The sequence below is a fragment of the Netta rufina genome, assembly GCF_964035555.1.
Source record: "Netta rufina genome assembly, chromosome: 1".
Taxonomy (NCBI): domain Eukaryota; kingdom Metazoa; phylum Chordata; class Aves; order Anseriformes; family Anatidae; genus Netta; species Netta rufina.
The window spans coordinates 110,857,565-110,882,126 of record NC_140123.1 but is presented as its reverse complement, the minus strand read 5'-3'; the positions used below and the strand labels follow the sequence as shown (position 1 = coordinate 110,882,126).

General features: G+C 40.6%; 1 protein-coding gene across 1 annotated transcript; it reads right to left on the bottom strand.

Moving 5' to 3' along the window:
• Positions 1-11,409: 11,409 nt before the first annotated feature.
• Positions 11,410-22,081, bottom strand: MAEL (maelstrom spermatogenic transposon silencer; the record flags this gene model as incomplete). The annotated part of the gene is given in 12 exon segments (XM_084293074.1): positions 11,410-11,494; positions 11,496-11,605; positions 11,871-12,003; positions 12,860-12,922; positions 14,113-14,254; positions 14,782-14,836; positions 15,823-15,950; positions 16,538-16,579; positions 17,092-17,247; positions 19,094-19,196; positions 21,226-21,309; positions 21,950-22,081. Coding segments are annotated over 12 exon segments (1,233 nt in total).
• Positions 22,082-24,562: the final 2,481 nt, after the last annotated feature.

Sequence of the window (24,562 nt, the reverse complement as noted above, 5' to 3'; positions counted from 1 at the left end):
TATTCAGAAATATCACTCTGATAGAAACTTATCCTTTATGAGAGTAAGAATGCTGTAAGAAGAATGGCATGAGAAAAGATACACCAGTCATCATTTCTCTATACATATTTAATAAAAAAAACAGTAGCTCACACACCTTTTGCATCATCAGCAAGACAATTTATGGAGTTTGGTTTGTTACACTTCTAGATCAGCTTAGAGCAATCTAAAACCATTTTAATGCAAAATCTCTTCAGTAAAATTTCTGCCTGCCTTTAACTAACATCTCTATTCCTGAATAATGTTTTAGGGAGACAAAAGATGCAGATGAATTCTCTCAGAGGAATCCTACAAAGAATCAGACAGCAAAAGATGATAATGAAGATGAATGAAGAAAGAAGAGGGAGGCCGATGCCATCTTCATTTTTTTCTGAGGCACAGACATCACTGTAGAAAAGCAAGCAAATTCCTCTCTCTTACTGCAAGAAGGTTTTGTTTTAGAATAATTAAGTAAAAGCTAATAATGTCTTTGTCTTCTAGTTCCTGGGAGAGAATATCCTTATCTCCCTGGAAAGGAGTATTTAAAATACCATGGGTAATAATATATAACCTCACAGCAGAATAACGCATATGAAGAACTGCTTCACCCACTCATGCAAAAATCACCGGTCTCCTTGACTTCCCCCTTTCTGTAAAGGAAGTCAGTTAAGTCTATTTGGATACAGAGTTGCCACTTTATCCCTAGAGCCACAGAAGACACAGAAGGTCACAAATTGCAAGTTATCAAGAAAGGGTGGCCTTGTTTATGCTGTTATGTAAGTTTCACAGCTTGCAGCATCATCTGGTACAGAAATGATTTTATGTGAGATTGAAGCAAGCTGATTTTTGAAGACATTTTATTAAGTGTGTTCTTTGTATATATTATACACCCACATATGAATAAAAATATGGGGAAAAAGCAGATGACCGATCAAAGTCTGTTCAAAGCAACAATATATACTAATGGCATGGATAAGGTAACAGAAATAAGCTGCAGAGTTTCAAAAAAGTTAGATGGACTCAGAACAGACAGATGAAAAGATCTGGAAACAGTCTATGAGCCTGCATACTTTCAGATTTTTGAACTTACGAATTCCAGCTCAGAGAATTCCTAAATATTAATTCTCATCACATTACCCTTTTCTCCTGACTGTTGTATTGGTGAGTCAAGTGGTCTGTTGTGCCTGTGGCTTCTTCTGAAAAAAATGTTAGTGTGAGAACATGTATATGGAAAGTCTATTCTTTACAAAGTACATACGAAACCAAATCTCTCTGGCAATGAACAATCTGAAGCACAACTCAGCAAAACATTCTGAGAACTTTTTCCTGTGCTCAGTGTAGATGTATGACTCAACATTTCAAATATGGATTACCAAAGAAACCCAACAAATTTTTCACATGGAAGCTGGAGGCAGGTAAAAAAAAAAACAACAAGGTGCATAGCTCAGAAATAGAGGAACAAATAAAAAACAATGATACATATTTTATTCTGTTTTACAATGTGAAAGGGTAGTATGAATAATCTAATTAGCATTGTAACAGGTTTTTTCTGTGAAACAAAAACTATTTCTTTTCTAGTTGTTACAGACATTAATCACCACTCTGTGTTCCCTCACAAACACCTATATCCTATATCCTTGAGCTGAAGAACGCTTCTGCTGAAGGATAATAGGATGGATTCTCATCAAGCATCTTAACTGGGAAGTCCAGCAAACAGACATGACAGTTATCAATAGTATTTGTAGCCAGAACCTGGCTCTGGCCTCTAGAACATTTTAACACTGTGTTACCTATCCCGTATTTTTCACAGGATATGTTAAGCTTAATTGTCTTGAAATAACATTTGCACATTGATCAATACAGATTAACAAACCTGCATTAAGCTATTTAGAAAAACAAAGTTTCAAAATACAGAATAGATATAAGAAGACGTCCCAAAAGAATGAATTCAATCCTGAGTAGGTTCCATAAGAATCAGCAATGAAAAAATGAGAGTTAACCATTACAATCATTAAAGCAGAGCTACTTATGTTCTGCAATGTTAAGCTCAGTTCTTCCCTGACAAACTAAAAGCACATAGAGAGGGCTAAGATATTTCACTGCTTTTCATACTTTTTTTTAAAGACTAGTATCTTGAAAGTTGTGTATTTATCAGAATGCTACTGATTTGTTAAATTCAGTCAGCCAAAAATACACATACTCAAATTCCTAATTTACTCCACAGTTTTCTGTGACTTACATGTCTTTTGAAGTAGGAATATCTCTAAGAGCCTCTAGTATACCCAGAACTTTAAAGAAAATTAAAGCAGCGCTAACATATTTATGGAAATGATTTGGAAAGTGATCAGCATTTAATGAATTTCCAAGAATTAATGTATGCATACTCAACTTTGATACTGACATCCCTCAAAAGTTTGGAGTTAGGCAGAAAAAGAGAGACAATCCACACAGTCTATAGTATATTACCATTTATTTGTGTTCAAATTGCACATGGAAGAATATGAATGTATATGCTTTATCTGTGCATGAAAAAGAAAAAAGAAAAAAACACAAACACAACAAAATACAAGAATATAAGTGCTCCCAAATCATCTGCAAGACTGCTGAAATTTGTTACCCCCAGTGGGAAGAACAGCCACAGTAAGATATGGATACATCACTGCTTAGCAAGATTTATTTCAGCAAGAATACTCAGAAGATATTTAAAAGTTATGATTTTTTTTTCTTCCTCCTTACATTACCTCAGCAATCTGCAACAAGCAATTTATTGTATAATGAAGTGTATGAAGGGAGCAAGCAAGTCCACTCCAACAGTTTAGCAATGCAATGAAAACTAGGTAGGAGAGAAACCTCATATGCAATTTGAAAAATTGGATCACCCTGCACTTCCCAGAGCAATTAAACTAACCAGAACTTTATCACATTTTCTCTTCTAAAAGTGAGCACTGTCTCAGAAAACTGCTACTGATTAATAGAACTGCTCCAGGTAACTCAAAGGTCTACTAAATGTGGCAAGTAAAATGCTATGATTTATGAGTGGCAAAAAGATGGGACAAAAGTTAAGTGATCTGCCAGGAGACACAGATGACCACAACATAGAAGAAGCATGGAGATAAGGAATCAATATTCCCAGTCCTTTGATACACCCTGCAAGGCAAGTATTCTCATCAACACCCTTGTTCCTATTTCCCTTTCACCTTCCAAACACCCTTTTTGTTTGTTCCCCTCAGTTTTGGGCATTCTTCTCAGCAGAGATGCTCTCCTACCAGTCCTGACTATACTGTTGCAAGGGGTTCTTCCTCCCTGGGTGCTGAACTTTGCTGCATTTCACAAGGTTCCTTATTAGCCCATTCCTTCAGCCTGCTTAGGTCCCTCTGTATGGCAGTCCTGCCCTTGAGCATATCAGCTGTTTTTTCCAGTTTGGTGTCTTCAACAGGTAAGAGTGCACTCCATCACCTCCCCCAGGTCACTACTAAAGACATTAAATAGGCTTCTGGATAGATGCCTGCAGTACTAAACTTGTTACTGGCCTCCACACAGAGTATGACGTCTTAATCACCACCTTCAGAGCTCAAACAGATTTTTAGTCATCTATTGTCGACCAAGATGTAACATCCCAACTTGGACACAAGCATACCATATTGAAAGCCTTGCTAAAGTACATATTCTTGAACTGTTCTTGGACTTGGAAGATGCTATCCTCAGTGATCTGCCAGTCTTCCTGGACTCCTTTATTCTTTAGAGCTGTCTCCCAGGGATTACACCTACTCATTTCCTGCATACCTCACAGTGCCTTCCTCACTCTGCTCAAGATCTTGAACTCCAGTATTACACGGTCACAAAAGCAGAGCTGCCACTGCCTATTACAAGATTCAGAATGGCGCACAACCCAGAACTGATCAGATAGACAAGAGTTAATTATCTCACAATTCTTGTTGCTAGAGTAACAGCACTTCTTTTCTATTTATTTGTATCATCGGTTCCAGGAAAGACACTGAGGCAGCCTTCTATCTGAAGAAGTTCACAGTACAATGAGAAAACTGTCAAGATTAATTTTGGATGCGTTGGGATTAGTACTAAATTTATTATAGCCCAACATAAGGGAATTTGTAACTTCTCTCTCCTGCCTTTCACCTGTTCACTAGGGAATATGGGGAATTATTTGAAAATTGTAATTAGAGAAGCTTGTGGGAGCTTCTAAGACAGAACCAAGGAAAAAATGAGGGAACAGAGATAATACAGGGTTAGACTAATAACAGCGTTTGCTGATTTCTTCATTTTACTTGAGTCAGTGCAATAAAAATTAATCAGCAGCTCATTATAGGGTAGAAGTAAAGGATGGTAAACCTACAGAAGACACTAAGAGGGCAGAAACTAGATAGCAAATTTGTTATTCCCCTGTCCCGCTGCATTGCATTTTCTCTGCCAAATAGAAAGATACTGTTAAAGCCTTCACTGTCAGCTGCATCTACCTCTATCAGCCAGAAACTAAGAACTCAGTTTCACATACTTTAGTCACTTACATTTTTAGAAAAATTTGTAATTCTTGATGGGGAAAAGGATTAGCATTTTCTAATTCAACTAAGAGGTCAAAAACACAGCTTCTCCATATTAATTCTTCATTAAAAAAATCAGGAACAGACAACTACAACCAGTTTGCAAAGAAACACAGACAAGGCTTCTTTGAATACAGGTTTTCATTCACCCAACACAAGTTTTTATTTGCAAGAGTCTGGCCTTCAGCACAACTCTATCTGACTTCGATGGCTCAAGAACCAGAGTCCTGGCAACGCATGCAAGTTTTTGATTTGTGTCTCTTAGTATGGTCCTTCTTTGCCTCAGTCTTTAGCGGCAATACTGGTTGTTCTCTGGATACCCAGTACCCTGAGCTGGTGGAAGGGGATGGGGAGCAGGATGCGGCCCTCATTATCCATGAAGAACTGGTTGGTGACCTGCTACGGCACTTAGATGTGCACAAGTCGATGGGGCCGGATGGGATCCACCCAAGGGTACTGAGAGAACTGGCAGAGGAGCTGGCCAAGCCACTGTCCATCATTTATCAGCAGTCCTGGCAATCGGGGGAGGTCCCAGTTGACTGGCAGCTAGCAAATGTGACGCCCATCTACAAGAAGGGCCGGAGGGCAGACCCGGGAAACTACAGGCCTGTCAGTTTGACCTCAGTGCCAGGGAAGCTCATGGAGCAGATCCTCCTGAGAGTCATCACGCAGCACTTGCAGGGCAAGCAGGCGATCAGGCCCAGTCAGCATGGCTTTATGAAAGGCAGGTCATGCCTGACGAACCTGATCTCCTTCTATGACAGAGTGACGCGCTGGGTGGACGAGGGAAAGGCTGTGGATGTGGTCTACCTTGACTTCAGCAAGGCTTTTGACACTGTCTCCCACAGCATTCTCCTCGAGAAACTGGCTGCTCTTGGCTTGGACTGGTGCACGCTTCGTTGGGTTAGAAACTGGCTGGATAGCCGGGCCCAAAGAGTCGTGGTGAATGGAGCCAAGTCCAGTTGGAGGCCAGTCACTAGTGGCGTCCCCCAGGGCTCGGTGCTGGGGCCGGTCCTCTTTAATATCTTCATCGATGATCTGGACGAGGGCATCGAGTGCACCCTCAGTAAGTTCGCAGATGACACCAAGTTAGGTGCGTGTGTCGATCTGCTTGAGGGTAGGAAAGCTCTGCAGGAGGATCTGGATAGGCTGCACCGATGGGCTGAGGTCAACTGCATGAAGTTTAACAAGGCCAAGTGCCGGGTCCTGCACCTGGGGCGCAATAACCCCAAGCAGAGCTACAGGCTGGGAGAGGAATGGTTGGAAAGCTGCCAGGCAGAGAAGGACCTGGGAGTGATGGTGGATAGTCGGCTGAATATGAGCCAGCAGTGTGCTCAGGTGGCCAAGAAGGCCAACGGCATCCTGGCTTGTATCAGGAACAGCGTGACCAGCAGGGCTAGGGAGGTGATCGTCCCCCTGTACTCAGCTCTGGTGAGGCCACACCTCGAGTACTGTGTTCAGTTTTGGGCCCCTCGCTACAAGAAGGACATCGAGGTGCTTGAGCGGGTGCAGAGAAGGGCGACGAAGCTGGTGAGGGGCCTGGAGAACAAGTCCTACGAGGAGCGGCTGAGGGAGCTGGGCTTGTTCAGCCTGGAGAAGAGGAGGCTCAGGGGTGACCTTATCGCTCTCTATAGGTACCTCAAGGGAGGCTGTAGCGAGGTGGGGGTTGGCCTGTTCTCCCACGTGCCTGGTGACAGGACGAGGGGGAATGGGCTTAAGTTGAGCCAGGGGAGTTTTAGGTTAGATGTTAGGAAGAACTTCTTCACTGAAAGGGTTGTGAGGCACTGGAACAGGCTGCCCAGGGAAGTGGTGGAGTCACCATCCCTGGAAGTCTTCAAAAGACGTTTAGATGTAGAGCTTAGGGATATGGTTTAGTGGGGACTGTTAGCGTTAGGTTGGAGGTTGGACTCGATGACCTTGAGGTCTCTTCCAACCTAGAAATTCTGTGTCCTAACTCTGGGTAGCTGACAAAAAACGTGCCCCATGGAATGATTATGAACCATGGCATTTGAATGACTACAGCACTGCTTCCTCCAGTCTGACATCTGCCTGAACAGCAAAAGCCAGTACCTGACACTTGACAGACTCTACACCCAGATGGTCCCCACCAAGTTACAACCCTCCTTCTACCTTTTAAGATTTTGAAGACTGACGTATTGATAAAGGCATAAAAAAGAGCAATCTTACTTTAGATACAGCAAACACTCTCTTGGATAACATAATTTGTTATAATGTAGACGCTGAAGTGGGCACAAGTGTTGAACCTACACATCTCTTACTGCCTAGTGTGTTTTCTCACTTTGAAGGCAAGGAGTTGCCCTTTATGTAGGAGAGCAACTAGAATGCATGGAGCTTTGTCTGGGGATGGACAATGAGCCAGTTGGGAGCTCTTGGGTTAGGATTAGTAGGCAGACCAACATGGTTGATGTTCTAGTGGGTGTCTTCTGTGAACAGTCTGATCAGGAAGAAGTAGATTAGACTTTCTTCAGACAACTGGAAGAAGCCTCATGCTAGAAGTGAGTGAGGGGCCAAGGAGGGGAGGTACTCCCTGCTGGACCATACTTACAAACACAAAAGAACTGGCCAGGAATGCAAACTCTGGAGGCAAACTTATAACCATAATTACAGAGTTCGGGATCCTAAGAAGAATTAAAAAAGCAAAAAGTGGGATCACAAACCTGGATCTCAGGAGAGCAGATTTCAGCATGTTCAGGGATCAGCTTGGAAGACTCTTATAGGAAATAGTCCTGGAGAGAAGAGCAGTCCAGGTGAGCTTGTTGAGTTTTCAAGTATCACCTCCTCCAAGATGAACAGCAAAACAAACAAAGGTTGACCAAAGAGACCCTGACAAAAACAAACAACATAGAAGAGGTAGAAGCAGAGACATGACTTGGGAGAAATATACACATTGAGCTTCTGTTGGTACATCTGAATGGAAAAGGGGACCTGGTCATAAAGGACAAGGTACTGGACACCTTTGCCTTCATGTTTACTGGTAAGACAACTCCAGCAATCCCAGGTCTGTGAAATAGTGCAAGACTCTGGAGAAAGGAAGACTTACCTTCAGTAGAGGAGGTTCATGGTAGGGTACAATTAAACAAATTGCATAGGATGCACCCATAAGTGCTGAAGGAGCTGGCCAATGTTGTTGCAAAGCCACTCTGAAACATCTCTGAAAGGCTGTTGTGATCAAGAGAGGTTCTTGATAACCGGAAGAAAGCAAGTATTGTTCCCATCTTCAGGAAGGGAAAGGAAGATGGGGGGATGACAGGCTGGTCAGCCCCACATTGATCCCTGAGAAAGTGATCAGGCAAGTAATCCTGGAAACCATTTTCAAACGTGAAAATCAAGAAGGTAACTAGGAGTAGTTAACATAGATTTACAAAGTGGAAATTGGAAATCTCATCTGACCAACCTGGCAGCCTTCCCTTCTACAGTGGCATTAAGAATTTGGTGGACAAGGGGAAAGCAGTGGATGTTTATCTTGACTTTAGTGAGGCCTTCAACACTGTCCTTATATCCTCACAGACAAATGGATGAAGTACAGAGCAGATAAATGTACTATGATGTGGACAGAAAACAAGCTGAACTGCCAGGCTCACAGGCACTAAGTCCAGATGAAGGCCAACCCATAGAGGGCTCCTACTGACCCCAATAATATTTACCTTTTCATTTACAATCTAGACACTGGGTTGGAGTGCACCTTCAGCAAGCTTGCTTCACCATGGCCTTCTCCACAAGCTGGCAGGGAACCTCTGTTCCAGCACCTCAAACATCTTCTCCCTCTCCTCCTTTTCTGACTGTGGTGACTGCAGGATTGTTTCTCGTGTTTCCCCTGACCCTCGTCTGCTGTGCAGCATTTTGCTTTTCCGAGTATGTTTTCCCAGAGGCACAGCTGTGCCCTGCAGTAGAGCTGTTGAAGCCAGCTGGAATCAACTATGTCTGACATAAGGAGCATGCTAAGGTCTAAATCATCATCTTTCCATAATCCTTACTTTTCTATTAAAGGAGAGAAGTACTACTGCACTGTATTTATTAAACAAGCTTTTATTTTTCAAGAAAACGAAGATGAAGTTTCAAATTGTTCAACAGCCAGAGAAGTACAGTTCCAAAATGAAAGAACTTGCTATCATTTTCCAGTAGCTGTTAGGGTTCCCCTCAATATACACAGGAAGATGGATAGTAAACAGGCTACATCTAGTCTCATTATGCAGATTTTAGTTTTCATTACAAAAACACCACAGATTGTTGGTTATTATTATAATTTTATTATTTTATGTTACAGGTGATAAGGTATAGACACCATGGAACCCACAGACATTCTCTCTCCATTTCTGGTCAGATTCATCATCTCAGTCTTGAAGCACAGTAGCCAAAGCCTTTATAGGTCTGTGTACTTGTACGATACTGATCAAGTATTTTAAGATTCTCTTCTTAAGAACTGAAACAGGAAACCGAAACACTGACATCTGAAAATAATCCCCAAATTACAGTTTTGTACATTTTGATGTATCAATGCAGGAATGGCTGTCAATTATGAAACTTAAACTCAACCATATTCCACTGCAGAGAAGCCTTTACCACTAATAAGTAGACACTCTGACCCTGTTACAAGGCTTACAGATGCCTCTAAGATTGGTAAATCTCAGTCTTCAAGGTTTATTGTCCTTAATTTGCTGAAGTTTGGGAGGTAGAACAACCACCTCAAAGCAAGGAAATACAGAATCATACAAGAAAATTCAATGATACAACCAATTCTTAAGTAGGGGACATCAAAATGGCTCAGTGATCCTGTAATACTGGAAGGCAGCCCTCAAATGGCCTTAGAGCAACTTTAACGCGTTTCCAACTAAACCAGCAATTGGCCTTTTTAACATACTGATTAGCATGCTTAAGCTTATTCATAAATGTGTTGACTTTTTTTTTGCCTATCATCCAAAAAGATGAGCTACTAATTTTCAGTTCCTACAAGGAATGAAATCATTTCCTCTTACAGTTAGTTGCTATGGAAATAGTACTTCACAACTGGACCTCCATTGGAACAAGATGTAAAAACAACTTAGAAAATGATCTCTTATTTTTAAGAATCAGTTGCTGAAAGGTAGTAGACAACTTCTTAGGGGCTTGTCCAAGGCTTGAATCTCCATGAAATGGGACATCTAACTTCCCAATGATATGTCAGTCTCCCAGTTTTTATGGCCGCTCAAATAATTATGACTGGTATCCGTCCCAGCCCTATTAAACATACAAGATTACATCTGCAGATCAATGTTTGATTTTGACATTCCTTAAAACTCAAAACTGTGCACATAAAATAAACCCACTAAACCCAGCCATTAACACCTACATTCCTTCTGAGTTTAAGGGACATTTTTTTAACTGCTGAAAACCACTGCAAAGGGGAAAATAGCCATGTTCCTGATATATACACTGTGCCTACAGAAGAACTATCAAATCAATAGAATTGCCACCATACTTTCCAAGACACTTCATAGAAAATCTGCTTTTTTTGCTTTAATTTGAATGAACACTCAAATTCTTAATGGGTGGAAGAGAGATGAAGCACAATCATTTGAGACCATTACACTTAATTCCCTTAGAGCATCCTGTCATACCCCCACTGCTCCCCTCCACCATATTTTGAAGAGGGACTCATACACTGAAACTTTATCTTCCACATACAGAAGAGGAAAAGGAGGTTATTAAAGAAGAAATAAAGCAAGTCACACTTGCCACTACAGAGTTCTTCTAATCCAATGACATTGTGTATTTAATCTTGAATTTGCACTCCATCCATTAAGAAACACAACTAGCATGGTATTTATTTTTAGAACATGAAACTGCCAGGTTCTTTCAGAATGTCTTGCTGTATATAATAAACAAGATCTTTTTAAAATACATTCAATAACAGCTTTATCATTCTAACAAGAACATGAACCATCAAGGGTTGCACATAAGATGACTAACTGCAGTCGGGAGAAACTGCTGGTTGTGTTAGGGAAACGAGAAAAAAACAATGTGCAGCTGTCCTGGATGTAAAGAAGATTTTCAATTGTTGAAGGACTTGTATAGATCACATGTGTTTTCCAGCAATCGAGTAACCCCTCTTCCTCGGGTGGTACTTGCTCCATAAAAAGAAGTCTTCACATCACATGGAGAATCACCTATTAAATTAAATAAAGCTTACAAAAGAAATAAGCCCTCAAAGCTTGCATAAACTAATGTAATTATCCTTCATATGCTGTAAAGCTGAATGTATTCAAGAGTCCTAATGCAAGAAATGAGAGCCATGTTCTGTCCTCTGAAAACATCAAGTCCACGATCTCACAATTTATAATTGGAACAGTTTCAGCATTTAATTCAGTATGTATTTTCCATGCAGAAAATAAGCTGCAAACTCAGAATTCTTACTTGTCTTAAACTCTATTCTGTTCCTCTCTGAAGATTAACCATGAATTGCCCAAATGAACTGAGTGCACATGCTTTTTATTAGGAACATCTTAGCTCTAAAAAGATGACCTTAAATAAGCAGTTTTTAAAAGCCCTGTTGTAACAGAATACTTACAACAGATACCAGCTGAATTTGCACATGACTTAGGAGCAAAAGAGTGTTTTAAAGATGGCCCTGCCGCAAAGCGCCTATGCATGTAAGAAGGGACTTCACATAACAGGAAAATGAGAGTTTAAGTCAGTAACAACATTTTTAAAGAAAACTAAGTTTAGATAGACTTTCTGACCATAAGTTTCTGTCCAGTAAGAAAAGGGCAGTTCTTTCATCTTCAGAAGTTGAATGATATCTGCAACTGTATACTCTCTATAGTAAGCTCATGCAGAGCTAAATAACCTTTACATCACTGACAGACATCTTCTCTACCCATAAATTTGAAAAAGCAGCAATTGGATTAAGTTTAAATACCCTTTCCCTTTATAAATGGAGAAATCTCAAACTCACAACTAGAAGGGACATGTTCTTGATCCTGACTTGGAGAAACAGCGTATCTGTCATATTGAGAACTCTCAGCCTTCATTTTCTGTATGAAGAAATAAACATGTAAAACAATAGATTTGTCTTCCAAAATGAAATATGCCCAGCTATTCATGATACCTAGGGGTTACAGTCAAAATTGACCACAAAAAATAGCCCACCTACAGATTGTTTTCTCAGTCTGCCTAGTACACTACACAGAAGACAGCATCCAAAATGAAAACAGATCTTCTGAAATCAGCCAGTTTGTTCTGTCTAAAACACCCAAGTTAACTAGAAATAACACAGGAAACTAATTTAAAGAAACTGACCTGAAAACGTCCAGCATCCAGTATTACCCTACTGATATTTCTATTTCCACTGGAATCGCAGTCTTGAAGAGGTAGGTGAGTGGCTGTCAGTGGGACTCCATACACACCAGCTAAAGATTTACTGATGCAATAACTTGACCAAGAAAATAAAGAAATCAAGAGAAGTTTTGTTAAGAGGGATGTAGTGCTTAACAGAAGCACAGCATTCTTAGTTCATCACAGCCACAGACTGATGTATGGAGATGACAGAGGGCAGGGTGTTGTCACAGAAGCTAGATAGTGACCCTGCATCCTTCTAAGACCACCAGCCTATTCTACAACTACACCTGAAATTAACACAACTGTTTCCCTACACTATCAAATGTAGCCACTTAATGTGAAAATAAAGTTTCTGGCAAGGCACAGTAATACATAACAGGAGGGTTTTTTAAATGAAAGACTACTTATTACTATTTCTTACAAATAGTGTTATTACTATTGATCAAGATCTTTAATTGCATTTGTTTCCACAATTACTTACTTGCTTTTCCCTCTTCCACCTAACAGATTAGGTAAGCTTATGCTTACCTCTACATTATATGTAGAACAGTATGAAAATATCAGAAGTAGAGATGGACTAAAATAAACTGAGAATTTCCCACCAAACAAGTTTATTAAACATCTGAAGAAAAATAGCAAGTTTTAACATTAATAGCATCTCTCCCAATTCTCCAGTAGTAAGTGGAGGTAGCGATAGGACAAATACAAACCAAGTGATAGACATTACTATCACAGACATTACACTACATTTAAATGCTAATACAGCATAAAACATACAAACAAAAATTAAAGCCACAAATAGAAAAGACCTGGAGGCAGAAGGATTAAATAAAGCTTGAGATTTAGAACCATGGTGCTCAAAGCAGTCACAAAAGCCAGAGCCAAGAAGCACATGTCTATAACAAAATGAAGAATTGTCATACTGTAGGTAACTCCTGTACAATACTCACGCAATTTTCTTACAAGATGCCAAAGCACAGAAAAGTATACCATTTTCTTCATGCCACTTGCACCTACATAAAAATGAAGTTCAGGTCTATTACAGAAGTACCATTAATCAATGCAAATAGTTGGTATGGTCAGAAGGAACAGGAGCCAACATTCAAGATGTTATCTTTTCTCTCAGTGAAAATATACAGTTTAAATTTCACGTAGGATCAGCACTCAGTAACAAAGATTTGGTTTATGTAAAGCCAAGAACTGTGCTTAAGTGGCTTTTTACACTGGGGTGGGAGGGAAAAGGAAGAAGAGAGAATCCTATGAGATAAATGGAATTTAAAAGTAACAATTAGAAGCCTCCCATTAAAGTGGGATAGCTCCTCTTAGTATGAGCAACCCCACCTCCCCCTGCAAATGAATGTTTTAAAGTACACTTTTCCATTCCATTCTTGAAAAGGTCTCCCACTACTGTGATGATACTCATGGAAATGGAAAAATGCCTGACAATACAGATGTAAAGAGTGACACTGATTTACAAGTGATCTCAAAATCCACACCGTAAACAGACTATGAATAAGTTTTAGTTGGTTTAAAAAAAAGATCATATTACTAGTTCTTACTTAAAACAGTAAGAGTAAAAAGTTCAGGTATGTATCTTAGTAAACGAAATCAGTGCTAAATATTCCCCTGCAACACCACTAACTACATATTGTTTCTTCGTAGAAACACAAGGATCTGAAAGGAGCAAAAATTCTGTTCAAGACATGTAGGGAAAGAAACAAAACACCAATCTGACAAAGTAAGTGCATTCCAGAGCTGTACAAAGAGCATTCCTTCAGGAGAAAAGATCCCACTTAACTCTTAAGCTTAAGAATTTGATTACTACCACTAGCATGCATACCTAGGCCTTCATCACAGTTGCAGCATGAGGTACGTAGTAACAGCTAGCGTCCCATCCTAATTACAATTTAGATTCTGAATATTCTCACTTCCATGATTTCCAGTTAAGTATCACAATATATTTAATTCCCTTTTTTAACCAGGCCCCAGACTCAGCATGTGAAAGCCATCAATCTTCACACTTTTTTTTTTTTTTGAAAAACATGGATTTCACATTTCCTATTGCAGTCACACTGTGATAAAAAGCATTTCTGATTAGAAGTTTGCTGGAGATTTTAGCCTAGTAGTGCATAAACTGTATGTAGGACACCAAGACATGTCAGAGTAATACCCATTTCCACAAAAAAAAAAAAAGCCAACATACCTGGTATTACTGGAAAAATCCCACAAGACAGCATCTAGCTCTCTACACACCCAAGTCTTGGATGGCTCTTTTTGATATTTCTTCTGGTACAGTTTTATTACCAGGTCTTCCACAGTAAGAAGCTCCAGATGGCTCTCAATGCCTGTAGCTCAGAGGAGATCCAGGTCAGAACAGAAAAGCCAGCTGAGCAGAATGTTCACACTTTTCAGCTAGTCCTTGTTCACTATTCAGCCTCTTCACTGAACCTCAAAGCTAATGTAAACCTCAACAAATTATTCATTCCACCAGTTGTATTAGTAACATTTGGCTTCCTAGCAAAGCAGGTCCTGTATTCCCACAATTTTCTCTTCCTCAGTAATTATATAGCCTACCTACAGGCCATCTTTCCTCAGAAGCTGTTAGCTTTCCCATCTATTACCACACACATCTTCACAGTAATCTCACTGTCACTGCTGCTCCTTTAACTGGCTGAGCAAGAAATAGTGCATTGTTCTGTGGATGTGCTCATTACCCAGTTAGCTGACTGACCACACAGTAGTTATTTGGAGGAAAAGAAGGAGTAGCACACCAAGTAGTTCTAGCTATCAGTACCAGCTTTTATGAAACCTTTGAGACCTGAACTCCTAATCCATGATTACATAATAAGGCCCAAACAGGTTGATTTCCCACCTGCTACACTAGCCATTCGTTCAAGACACCAGGTTATTCGGAATCTGTCATCAGACTAGAGAAAAGAAAATTTCAGTCACTTTCAAGAAGTATATACAAGTAAAGTATAGAATTTTGACATCTGCAACACCTCTGGCTGCACCTTAAGTAGTCACCTCCAAAACAAAAGACCGTGTTTGTGTACAACCTTCCTGAAAATTCCCTTGACTTGGAATCTAATAGCAAGGCAGACTTACAACCAAACCTTAGGAGAAATTTGACCGACATCTGGGAACAAGTTAACAGTTAACCCATGCTACAGCTATTTCCACTAACTGCTGTATAGTATTTTTGCATGCACATTTCTTCAGAGTCCTGTATTTATGGATGGAATCCGAGATCTTGATCCTCTTCTCCTGTTATGAATTAGCATCAGGCTTCAATAGAATGAAAATAGTCATCATGAAGCTTGAACTCCTCTGAACCCCAATGTTTTGTTTCACACACTGGCAACTCAGTGAAACAAGTAAATTAAGATTTATGGTATTCTCATGGCAAAAAAAAAAAAGACATTAAAATGTGAAAACAGCCCTAGAAAAGCCGGATTATTTGACTAATATTCAGCACAATCAATTTAAGTACAGTCTTAAAAACCCTTAACCTAAGTCAAAACATTAGACTACACTAGAGCCAGACATGTAGGCTGAAAATAACAAGGCAAAAAACTCAGTCTAATTTATAAAACCACTAGTTTCTTTTCCTAAACAGGGTGGGAGTACATGTGAGTGGGTGGGTGTGGGAGAAAAAACAAAAAAGGAATTCTGCTTATTCAGGCTCCCTATTGCTTTTTGTTAATGAAAAAAGCCGGAATCACTAAAAGAAAGTTAAAAATCACTCAACTTTTAAAATGGGACTGCTTCTTCCTCTACTAGAACTCGGAAATCCCCCTCCCTGCCCCAACAAGCTGATTATGGTTTAGAGCGAAATCTCTCCCTTGATTGTCCAGTGGAAGAAAATTTACAGATTTCAATTTAGAGTGCCTTACTTTGACCTTGACCATACCCTGCAGAAAAAGCGAGGCCAACCACCTCCATCTGGCTGGGCAAACTCGAGAAGTTCACGTAAGACAACTGGGTAACAGGTACGTGAAAGATGAAATCCAGATATAGGGATCTTATGAGTGGCATCACCTAATGAAGGTAGAAGGGGGGGGAAGTTACGAGAAATTCTTTAAATGATACAGTCCCACCCAACCTCCCTTTGTATCTTTTTATATACATGCATGTACACACACACACCTCTTCTCTACAGGCAGCATCTGTGATATCCGTGATTAAACTATCAAAACCTTGCTTCCAACAGCAAAAGACTAGTTGGTCTGGGCTGTGAGCAGACATGCACATTTACTCCCTCTTAAAAGGCCATTATCTAAATATTTGACATAGGGTAACATGGGCCAAGTTTGTTCCTTCTGCACAAAAGGGGAGGAAGTGTACTAACAGAAACAACCTGGAATGTATAAACACTGCTTAAGAGCACAAGGGAAACAAGGCAGTCAAGAGCTCTGCCATTTGTGGATACAAGAAACTTGCAAAGTGACTGCAACAAGCTGTTCTATCACCCCTTTTTTGTCAAAACTTGAGATGAAGTTCCCAGAAAGAGAAACCAGGAAAGAACCTCCCAGAAGAAGATGTACAAAACAAGTAGATATAGATCAGATAAGCCAAGTCTCAAACTGAACACTCTTGCATACCACTCTTCCTCTGTTGATACTCACTAGCAGTCTGGCAGTGGTACCGAAAACCACGTGGTGGTACTTCTGCAGAAAAGCATAAGGGAGGGGAGAAAAAGAACAACCATCATCCAGCACCACCATGACAGATCCTTAACTCCAAACTATGCACCGCATTTTGATTTAGAGAATGGAACAGCTTCATCTTCCCCTGTGGCATTGTACAAGTACCACAGCTATTTTAGAAAAAAATATTTTCAGTTGTACGTATCTGAGAAAAAAGTATATATTGTATAGCATTTATGTTTAGGTCCAAGACATACGTTCCTTGCATGAAATACAGAGCACAAATATCAGAAGTGCCTTATGGATTTACTCTACCCTCCTTGAAGCTTCATGCAGTCCTAGCACTTAAGTACATCTTCAGAAAAAAGCAGCACTGCTCAGATATTGTGAGTAGAAGTCCAATCACTTACAGTCAAATAAATAAACCTGTCTTAATACCAGAAATCTAATCTGGGCAGCAGCAACCGACATTAAATAGCCTCCCTCTTAATGCAGAAGATGAACTTTGTTGTCTACCCTTCTTTGGAAATCACCTGGATCTATGAAGTGATGGAAGTCAGCCATTATGCCGTCCTGCAGGGAGTACTTGACACACCCAATCTCACAAGGAAGGAAGCGCTGCTCACAGTGGGATGGCAGCTTGCCATGACTGTAAATGTTCAGGAAATAGAAGATGTCTGCAACCACAGCTGATAGGAAGAAAAAAAAAAAAAAAAAACATTTTCAGAAGAGTAACTAGAGGTTACAGCAAGCCATCCTGGAGTCACCTCATCCAGTGAAAACTTTTGTGCACTTTGTCATAGAACTGAGTAAAGTACGGTAATGACCAAGTGAAGCACACAGATGGAGAAAGACACGTGAGATGACAAGGTAACTGATACTTATGCAAGAGTTGGGCATATCGGTAGTCTATTCCTTTTTATGATAGTCTTCTTGTCCTACAGGGTGAGGAGACCTAAAATCATGTTGCTAACTGGAAAGCAGCATTGCAAGCTCAATTCATTAAGTTAGATCAGTTAAGTGAGCTGGTACTAACCTACAGTACAAGGAGATGGGAAGAATTCTACTAAGGATCACTTCTCACTACATGAACTCCTGAAGAAGGTAAAAATACCCGAGGAAAGCATAAGAAAAAATTTATAATCTACTGTGAAAAATACTATACACCCTAAAGCTTAATGTTCAATGAATGCCACGTAACATTCCCAATGAACTTTTAAAATATTTATTTCATCCCTACGCTTACGTTCTGCCCTTACCAAAAAAGGTTATTTATTCTACTATATAGGGAGAACTACATAGTGAGGTATCATAGTGAGGTATCTGTGTTTTTAAACACAGAAATGATATTGTGGGTCAGATTTTATGGAATTCGACACCATCTGTCCTAAATTTGAATTCTGGTGCTCTCTTGCATGGGTCTTAATCTCTGCAAGCTCCAGGAGAGATACCTCTTAGGTGCAACTGCTTTCCTTCTGAAAAAACGGATATAGGTATGGACAACCATGCAGAATTTTTACTGAGAAATATTACGGAGCATCATCATAAAATGCATCTCAGTTGTCCCTTAACTTTCAACTGAATAAGAGCAGTTATGCTCTTATATATTATTTATATATAATATATATATATATATATATATATATATATATATGGATGCTCTTATATATATTAAGCATGGATTCTGGCAGAGAGCAAACTAACAGGTGTTATACTTTTTAAATTGAGCTACTCTTCCCTGACCCTCTATAACCATGAAAATATTGAGAACAGTTCAAGGGGCTTCTTAAGTAAAAAGCTTGAGCAGAGACATAAGCAAACAGTACAGAAATAGCTTACATTAAGTGGCTGATTAACTTACCTTGTAAGCACTACCATTTTACCATTTTTGAGGAAAAAAATGATTATTTGTTGGGGGAAATATTGCAGATGTGTTCATTACTCAATTCCAATCAAAACATCCACTTCAAGACAAGGTAAATATAGGAAAAGTTTAGGTTTCAAGAGTTCTTTCAATAAGCCAGAATGTTATAAAAGCATTGACCAAGTACATATCCACTCTTTTTCTCCCAAAGAGGCCAGGTCATCATTTTCTCTAACACTTGTTAGATATCAAAGCTCAAACTTTGTACAATTTCTCACTCTTTGAACTTGGCAGAAGCATTCCTTCATTCTGAAGTTGGGTTACCCTTGTAAGTTACAAATGTCAGAATGATCTTTTTCTTAAAAGCCTTGAAAGAATTGTAAAGAAAGTATTAGTAGCTATACAACCATTAAGCTAAAGAAAAAAAAAACACCAGAGGATAGAATTATTTCAGGCAAGGCAGAAGGACATTTGCACTGACTTCTCTCAGTGCAATGAAAAAGTTTTTATTTTTTTCTGCAGGCCTACACCATTACTTTAAGAACAAACACACACTTGACATGGAGAGCTATTGAAAAAAATTAAAATGTCCTTTGTATAGGTACCACTCAGAATATCTATAAAAAGCAAGCTTTTATCAAACAGAATCAACTACTGTAAGATTAGTATACCCTGATCACTCTTCCACGACATAGCAGAGGCATCAGGAAAAAAAGTAACTCTGTGTACCACAGTGGTCAGACAGCCAGGTGCTGGATGATCCAGATTAGGCATCTGGAAAAGATAAAATAATTAAAAATCAGTCTACTAACTGCCAGTAAAATCCCTCACCTCGTTCTATTAGAGGAAGATCTTATGTCCATTACTAGTCGTGGCTAGGTGGAACAAATCTATCATTTATGTACAAGTGCCTATGTACTTGCAGACTGGGACGGCAAGATTTCTCTTCCAACAAAGGATAGTTGTCTTAATACCTTGGCTAACTCACAACTGGAAAGAACCACAGCTATTTAGTTAAAATCTAATAAAAGTATAAAAGTTTTAATTTTGTTAGGTTCAACTACTTGTTGCACAGGAGGAAGTCTTCCAACTGGAATTTCAAACAATACATAAACTTGATGAAAAAGTTTGCCACAAATATTATTTGTCTTTGACTAGGAATGGCATTCATGAAAACCTGGTAAAGCCTCAATTCATCAGACTGGTACATAGCAAGTAAGAGGGGCTCACAGGCCTGTTAAGTAAAATATTGCACATTCATGCATGCTTTTAAGAAGGCAGGGAGATTTGGGCATCTGCCTAGACACATGACAGGCTTACAGGATTCAATCATTCAAGGCCCAAATTGTGAATAACATCCACATCTAGGTACACAAATTCCAGATAATCATCTTTGCCTGACAAGCTCTCATAGTTATCAGTTTACGCTATTTAAAAGGAGGAATTAGTCCCACCCATGTTAGCTTTGGTCATCTTCAAAAGTTGACCAAGACCTTTCACTATGCAAAATAACTGTAGTTTCCTGTGTACCCAAGTACAAGTAATAAAATAAGATCACAGTTTCAAATGCACAGTCCTGTATTTCCACTGGCAGGCAATGAGGATGATATGCTTTATTTTAGTAAAGCAATTATTCTTTTCCTGATTAAAGCATTCTAAAATGCTACCTCGTGTTGAACAAAATATGCATCTCCATTTATGACTTAGTGGTTGTTTCGTGTTGCTCTCCATTATGTATGAACATTTAACTTCATTAATTATACACCCCTCACCTGCTAAAAATAACACAATCATATTTTAAGTCTTTTCCTATATATGCAGGCCCCCAAATCAGAAGACACTGCCTAACATGTTCTTACTAGTCCAAATTAATTAACTCAACTAATCCAGATTTACTAGTTACTCCAAACTACAGTCATCCTACCATTCTCTCTGTCACATTAGCACTTTCATGTCCCAAGACTTACCCTCACCAGTAAGTCATGGCCTGTATACAGTAATACAGAATGAAGAAGTAAATGCATTATTATCCACATACTGAATCAGGCTCTTTGCTTTGACATAGAAGTTTTTATGCTGACAACCAAGACAGGAATAAAATAAGCTTTGTGCCACCTTACATAATTCAAACTCCAAGGAAAACTTTAGGGACCTGCTGGGAGAGTGCTATAAACTGAACATTGGTGTAGTCAGAAAACTAACTACTAACTCCTACATTGAGATTTTGTCCTTCACCACTATTTTCTCCATAATCAAACCAATCTAAAACTAATGGCAAGCAATTTTTTTTTTTTGTGTGTGTGCAGGCTGTAACATTTCATTGACCTGGTCTACCACCAAGCCCCTCACTCAAGAACACCAAATCAGCTGCTTGTAAAATGTACTGACTTTCAGGCTATCAGACAAGAATGACCTAAATTAAGGACATCCACAAAGCAAAGGTAACACAAACCTGTGACTAAAAACCATGCTAATTTACCATATTATAAATAAAACACATTTTAACTCAGACACTGCAAAATACTGCTAAACATAAAACTAAGCCATTAGAGAACAACATTTTAGTAGCTAAAAGAGTAAGAAGAACAAGCTGTGGTTATTTAAAGAGGTACAGAGTACTCCCACCAGCAAGTCATACCAGAACAATTTTCTGTTTAAATTTCACAATACTTAGGGCTACCACATAAGCCATAATTTCCAGAAGTCTGAGGTTAGGAGTACAGGTAATCTCCTATAGTGTCCCACCTTGCCAAACCCAAGCAACACTTCACTTCCCAAAAGGTGTTAATTTCTGAGCATTTACCTCCTTTTTTGTCTTCTGTGATTTCTTTTTCTTCCACTTTTGAGCCCTCTCATTATATGCCATCTTTTCCTCTTCTGTCAGCAACTTGAAAGAAAGCCAATTATTAATAAGTTTTTACTACTTCCTTCTAGTAGTTACACAAATCAAGTGTTTTACACTGTTTTTCAAAAGGAAGCTATCAATACTTTGCAAAAATTGCTAACTGGTATCATCAAATCAAGCATTTTGGGCAGCTCTGTCTCTTACAAAGCCATTAAGCTTTGATTCAGAGCACCTGGTAAGCACATGCACTTAGAGCACCTTCAGAAGAGGGCAAGCTGGCTCTGTCACAGCATGGAGGTCTCCTGAAGCTCCTCTCACCAGCCAGGGGTGCCACCACCCATTGCCCACAAGACAGATGTCCTCCCCTGCAGCTGCGGAGGACAGGGTGGGAGTAATTCTTAACCAAAATCAGATAGAGCTGCTCAAGGCTGAAGAGGTAAGGCTGTGCTAAGCAGACAGCAGCTGGGACACCACCTAACTCCCCCTCTCACAAGCACCATCTCAGTGTTTTACCACCACACATGCCACGATCAACTCATAGCTGTCAGTTTGCCACCACCAAGAGGTGCTGGGGCAAAATTCATACAGTTGCCCTCCCTCCTACCCCCTTCCAACAAAGCAGCGTTAACCCAAAGCCCTTCTCTCCTAAAAATAGGGCTCGGCCCAGCTCCTTTGCCCTCACCGCCCAGTCCTTGGCGCAATGTGGGATGGCGTCGGCCACGCATGCCACAGGCAGCCCACACTGCTGCAGCTTGGGCAGCTGGTCACGGGCAAACAAGTAGTAGGGGCTGCGGAAGCCCCTGGAGCACGACATGGCCGCCGCCACCTGCCTGGCCTCCTCCTCCTCCTCCTAGCCTCGCCTTATCCTCCTGGCCTATCCTTGTCCTCCTAGCCTGCCCTTGCTGCTGGCAACCGGCGTTTGCTGGGGGAGTGGGCTGGGTTCCTAACACACGTTTTATAGGGGCGGTGGGCGCCGCCTGGGGGCGGTGGGCAGGGGAGGTGGCCGTCATGCCCAGCCGCTCCCCCGGGAGGCGGTGACAGCCCCGGGATGGCCGGCAGCGGGCGAGGAGCGAGCATGGGGGTTAGTGACTTGCCACAGCAGCAGAGAGTGGCAGGTGGCGTTTTGGTGTGTTTTGTTATGTTTTCTGCTGCATTGTTTGGGGTTGCAAGCATTCCTCTCCCTAATGTCCGGTTCAATAGGTCTTCCGGCATCTGCCGAGATGGAAACACAATAAAAATGCAGTCTGTTATTGCCAGTGACCACATGTGGTCCTCGGCTGGTCCTGGCACTGCGTTCCTGCGTGGAAACGAAGGCTTCCCCGGGATGCACTTTGCTCTGCCTGGGCTGGGGTCACCCCCTGCTCTTGGCTCAAACTCCCCTGGAGGAGCTGTACTCTTGCTGCTCCTGGCAGCACGGTGTAGTAAGAGGCCTGTTGTGGCCTGGGGGAAGTACCTGCAACCAGTAGTAAGCAATGATCTCTGCATATTACCCTGTCCCACATACATCTGGTGCCACGCATTGTAGATATGTAATTCAAGTCTTCTATTTCTTTTATTTGTTTACATGTACAAACATCTGTATTCATAAGTGAGCGTAGTGACTCTGTAAGGATTTTACTAAATTTAATATGTAACATTATTCAGAGTGGGAAGGTATAGGGGTATATTTTTAATTTGAAAAATCAGTATATTGCCACTTTGTGAGGGTGGGGAGCCTGCCTTTGGAATTTTTGCAAGAACTTGGTGCAAGCTATTGCTGCCATTGAACACCAGCTTGTCCTGTAGGGATGGGCACTGCTGACAAGGTGCTTGCCGTGCAGCCTCCATGATCACCCTGAGCTCCTGCCTTGCCTTTCCTTCTGGAGCAGCCTGGCTCTTGCTGCTCCCTGACAGTGACCTCAGGAGGAGCTGGTGCTCCATGAGACAGGATCAGGGTGATGTGCCTGCTCTGACACATCCAGTAGTGCTCAAAGTTCTGCCAGGGCCCGGATTTCTGGGTGAGAATACGGGGTGACAGATAACAGGAGTGGAGGCCCTCACAGGAGGGATACAGGAGGGAGTTGGGGAGAAGTGAAGACCGGCTTCACACCAGAGGCCTGGGTTTAGTTTTGAGATACATAGCAGAAGAGTGGAGGAGGTGAGGGAGCATGCATATGTTTGGAAAGGCAGACTTGCACTTGCTTATTAAAAAATACTTTGGGAGCGCATATTTTGCAAAACTGTGAAAGCTGTCCAGACTTTCATCTATCTCATTGACATAATTGACATTTCCTTCACTGAAAGTTTGCATACTGAGCCACAGTTCACATAAAATAAAGGGTGATCTGCATCATCTTGATAGGCAGGGTGAGTTGCTTCCCTCCTTAAGCTTTCTATCAATCTCTCTCAAAAAGTAAGTGATCGTGACTTGTCTTAGTGTGTTAATTTTATATGTATATGTATCCATAACTGGCCACAGAAGATAGTTTAATCAGTTTACAGAAGGGATTGTGAAATGTGGTTGCCTGCAGCAGAGGACCCAAAATTCAACCTGAAGCAGGGTTGCCAATGTGTCAGTGTCAGCAAAGGCTCAGATTAAATTTTGGCCAGGTTTTTCTTGCCCCAGGTGTGTGATATCTCCCACATTCCTCACTGTTCCTTTTGTCTTTGGGGGCCATCTTGATGGGGGACCATCTTCAGTATGTGGTTGCAGTTCCTACAGAGCCTGCATGATGTAGCAGAACATGAACCAGCACACTACGCTTATTCAGCTAACTTCAGTGAATTTACCCCAGCAATCGCAATAAAGATGGATGGTACAGCCTTGACTTGGAAGATTCTTTCCCATCCCCTATTCCAGAGTCCTTTTGAATTTACTGTAAATTTGGACATGAGGATATAAAACAGTGACAAAGACTTCAATGCATTTCATTGGAAAACTGCTTTTTCCCTTCAGTCTGTCTGCCTTCGTCATCTTCTGGTTACGTAACTGTGAGTCTTTATCTCCAAAGGAGGTAGCTGCTGTGTAGGCTTAGATCTTTGGCTCAGCTAATTATGTTTGTCACTGCTGGAACCACTGGCAGGTAAGGTCAGATCACATAGCTCTTGCATCTTACTGGTGGCTGGTTTCCTCTGAAGGTTAAAAAATGCTGGTGCAGTTTAGTCTTCTGGAGGCTTTTCTGTCTTGCTCAAATCCAATGAAACAATTTGTTTTATGCTGCCTATGAAGCACTTACTTACTGAATTTGCTGTTAAATTTACAGGAGGAGCCAATCACATTGTTAAAAACATATGAAGTCATAAGGTAAAGTCAATG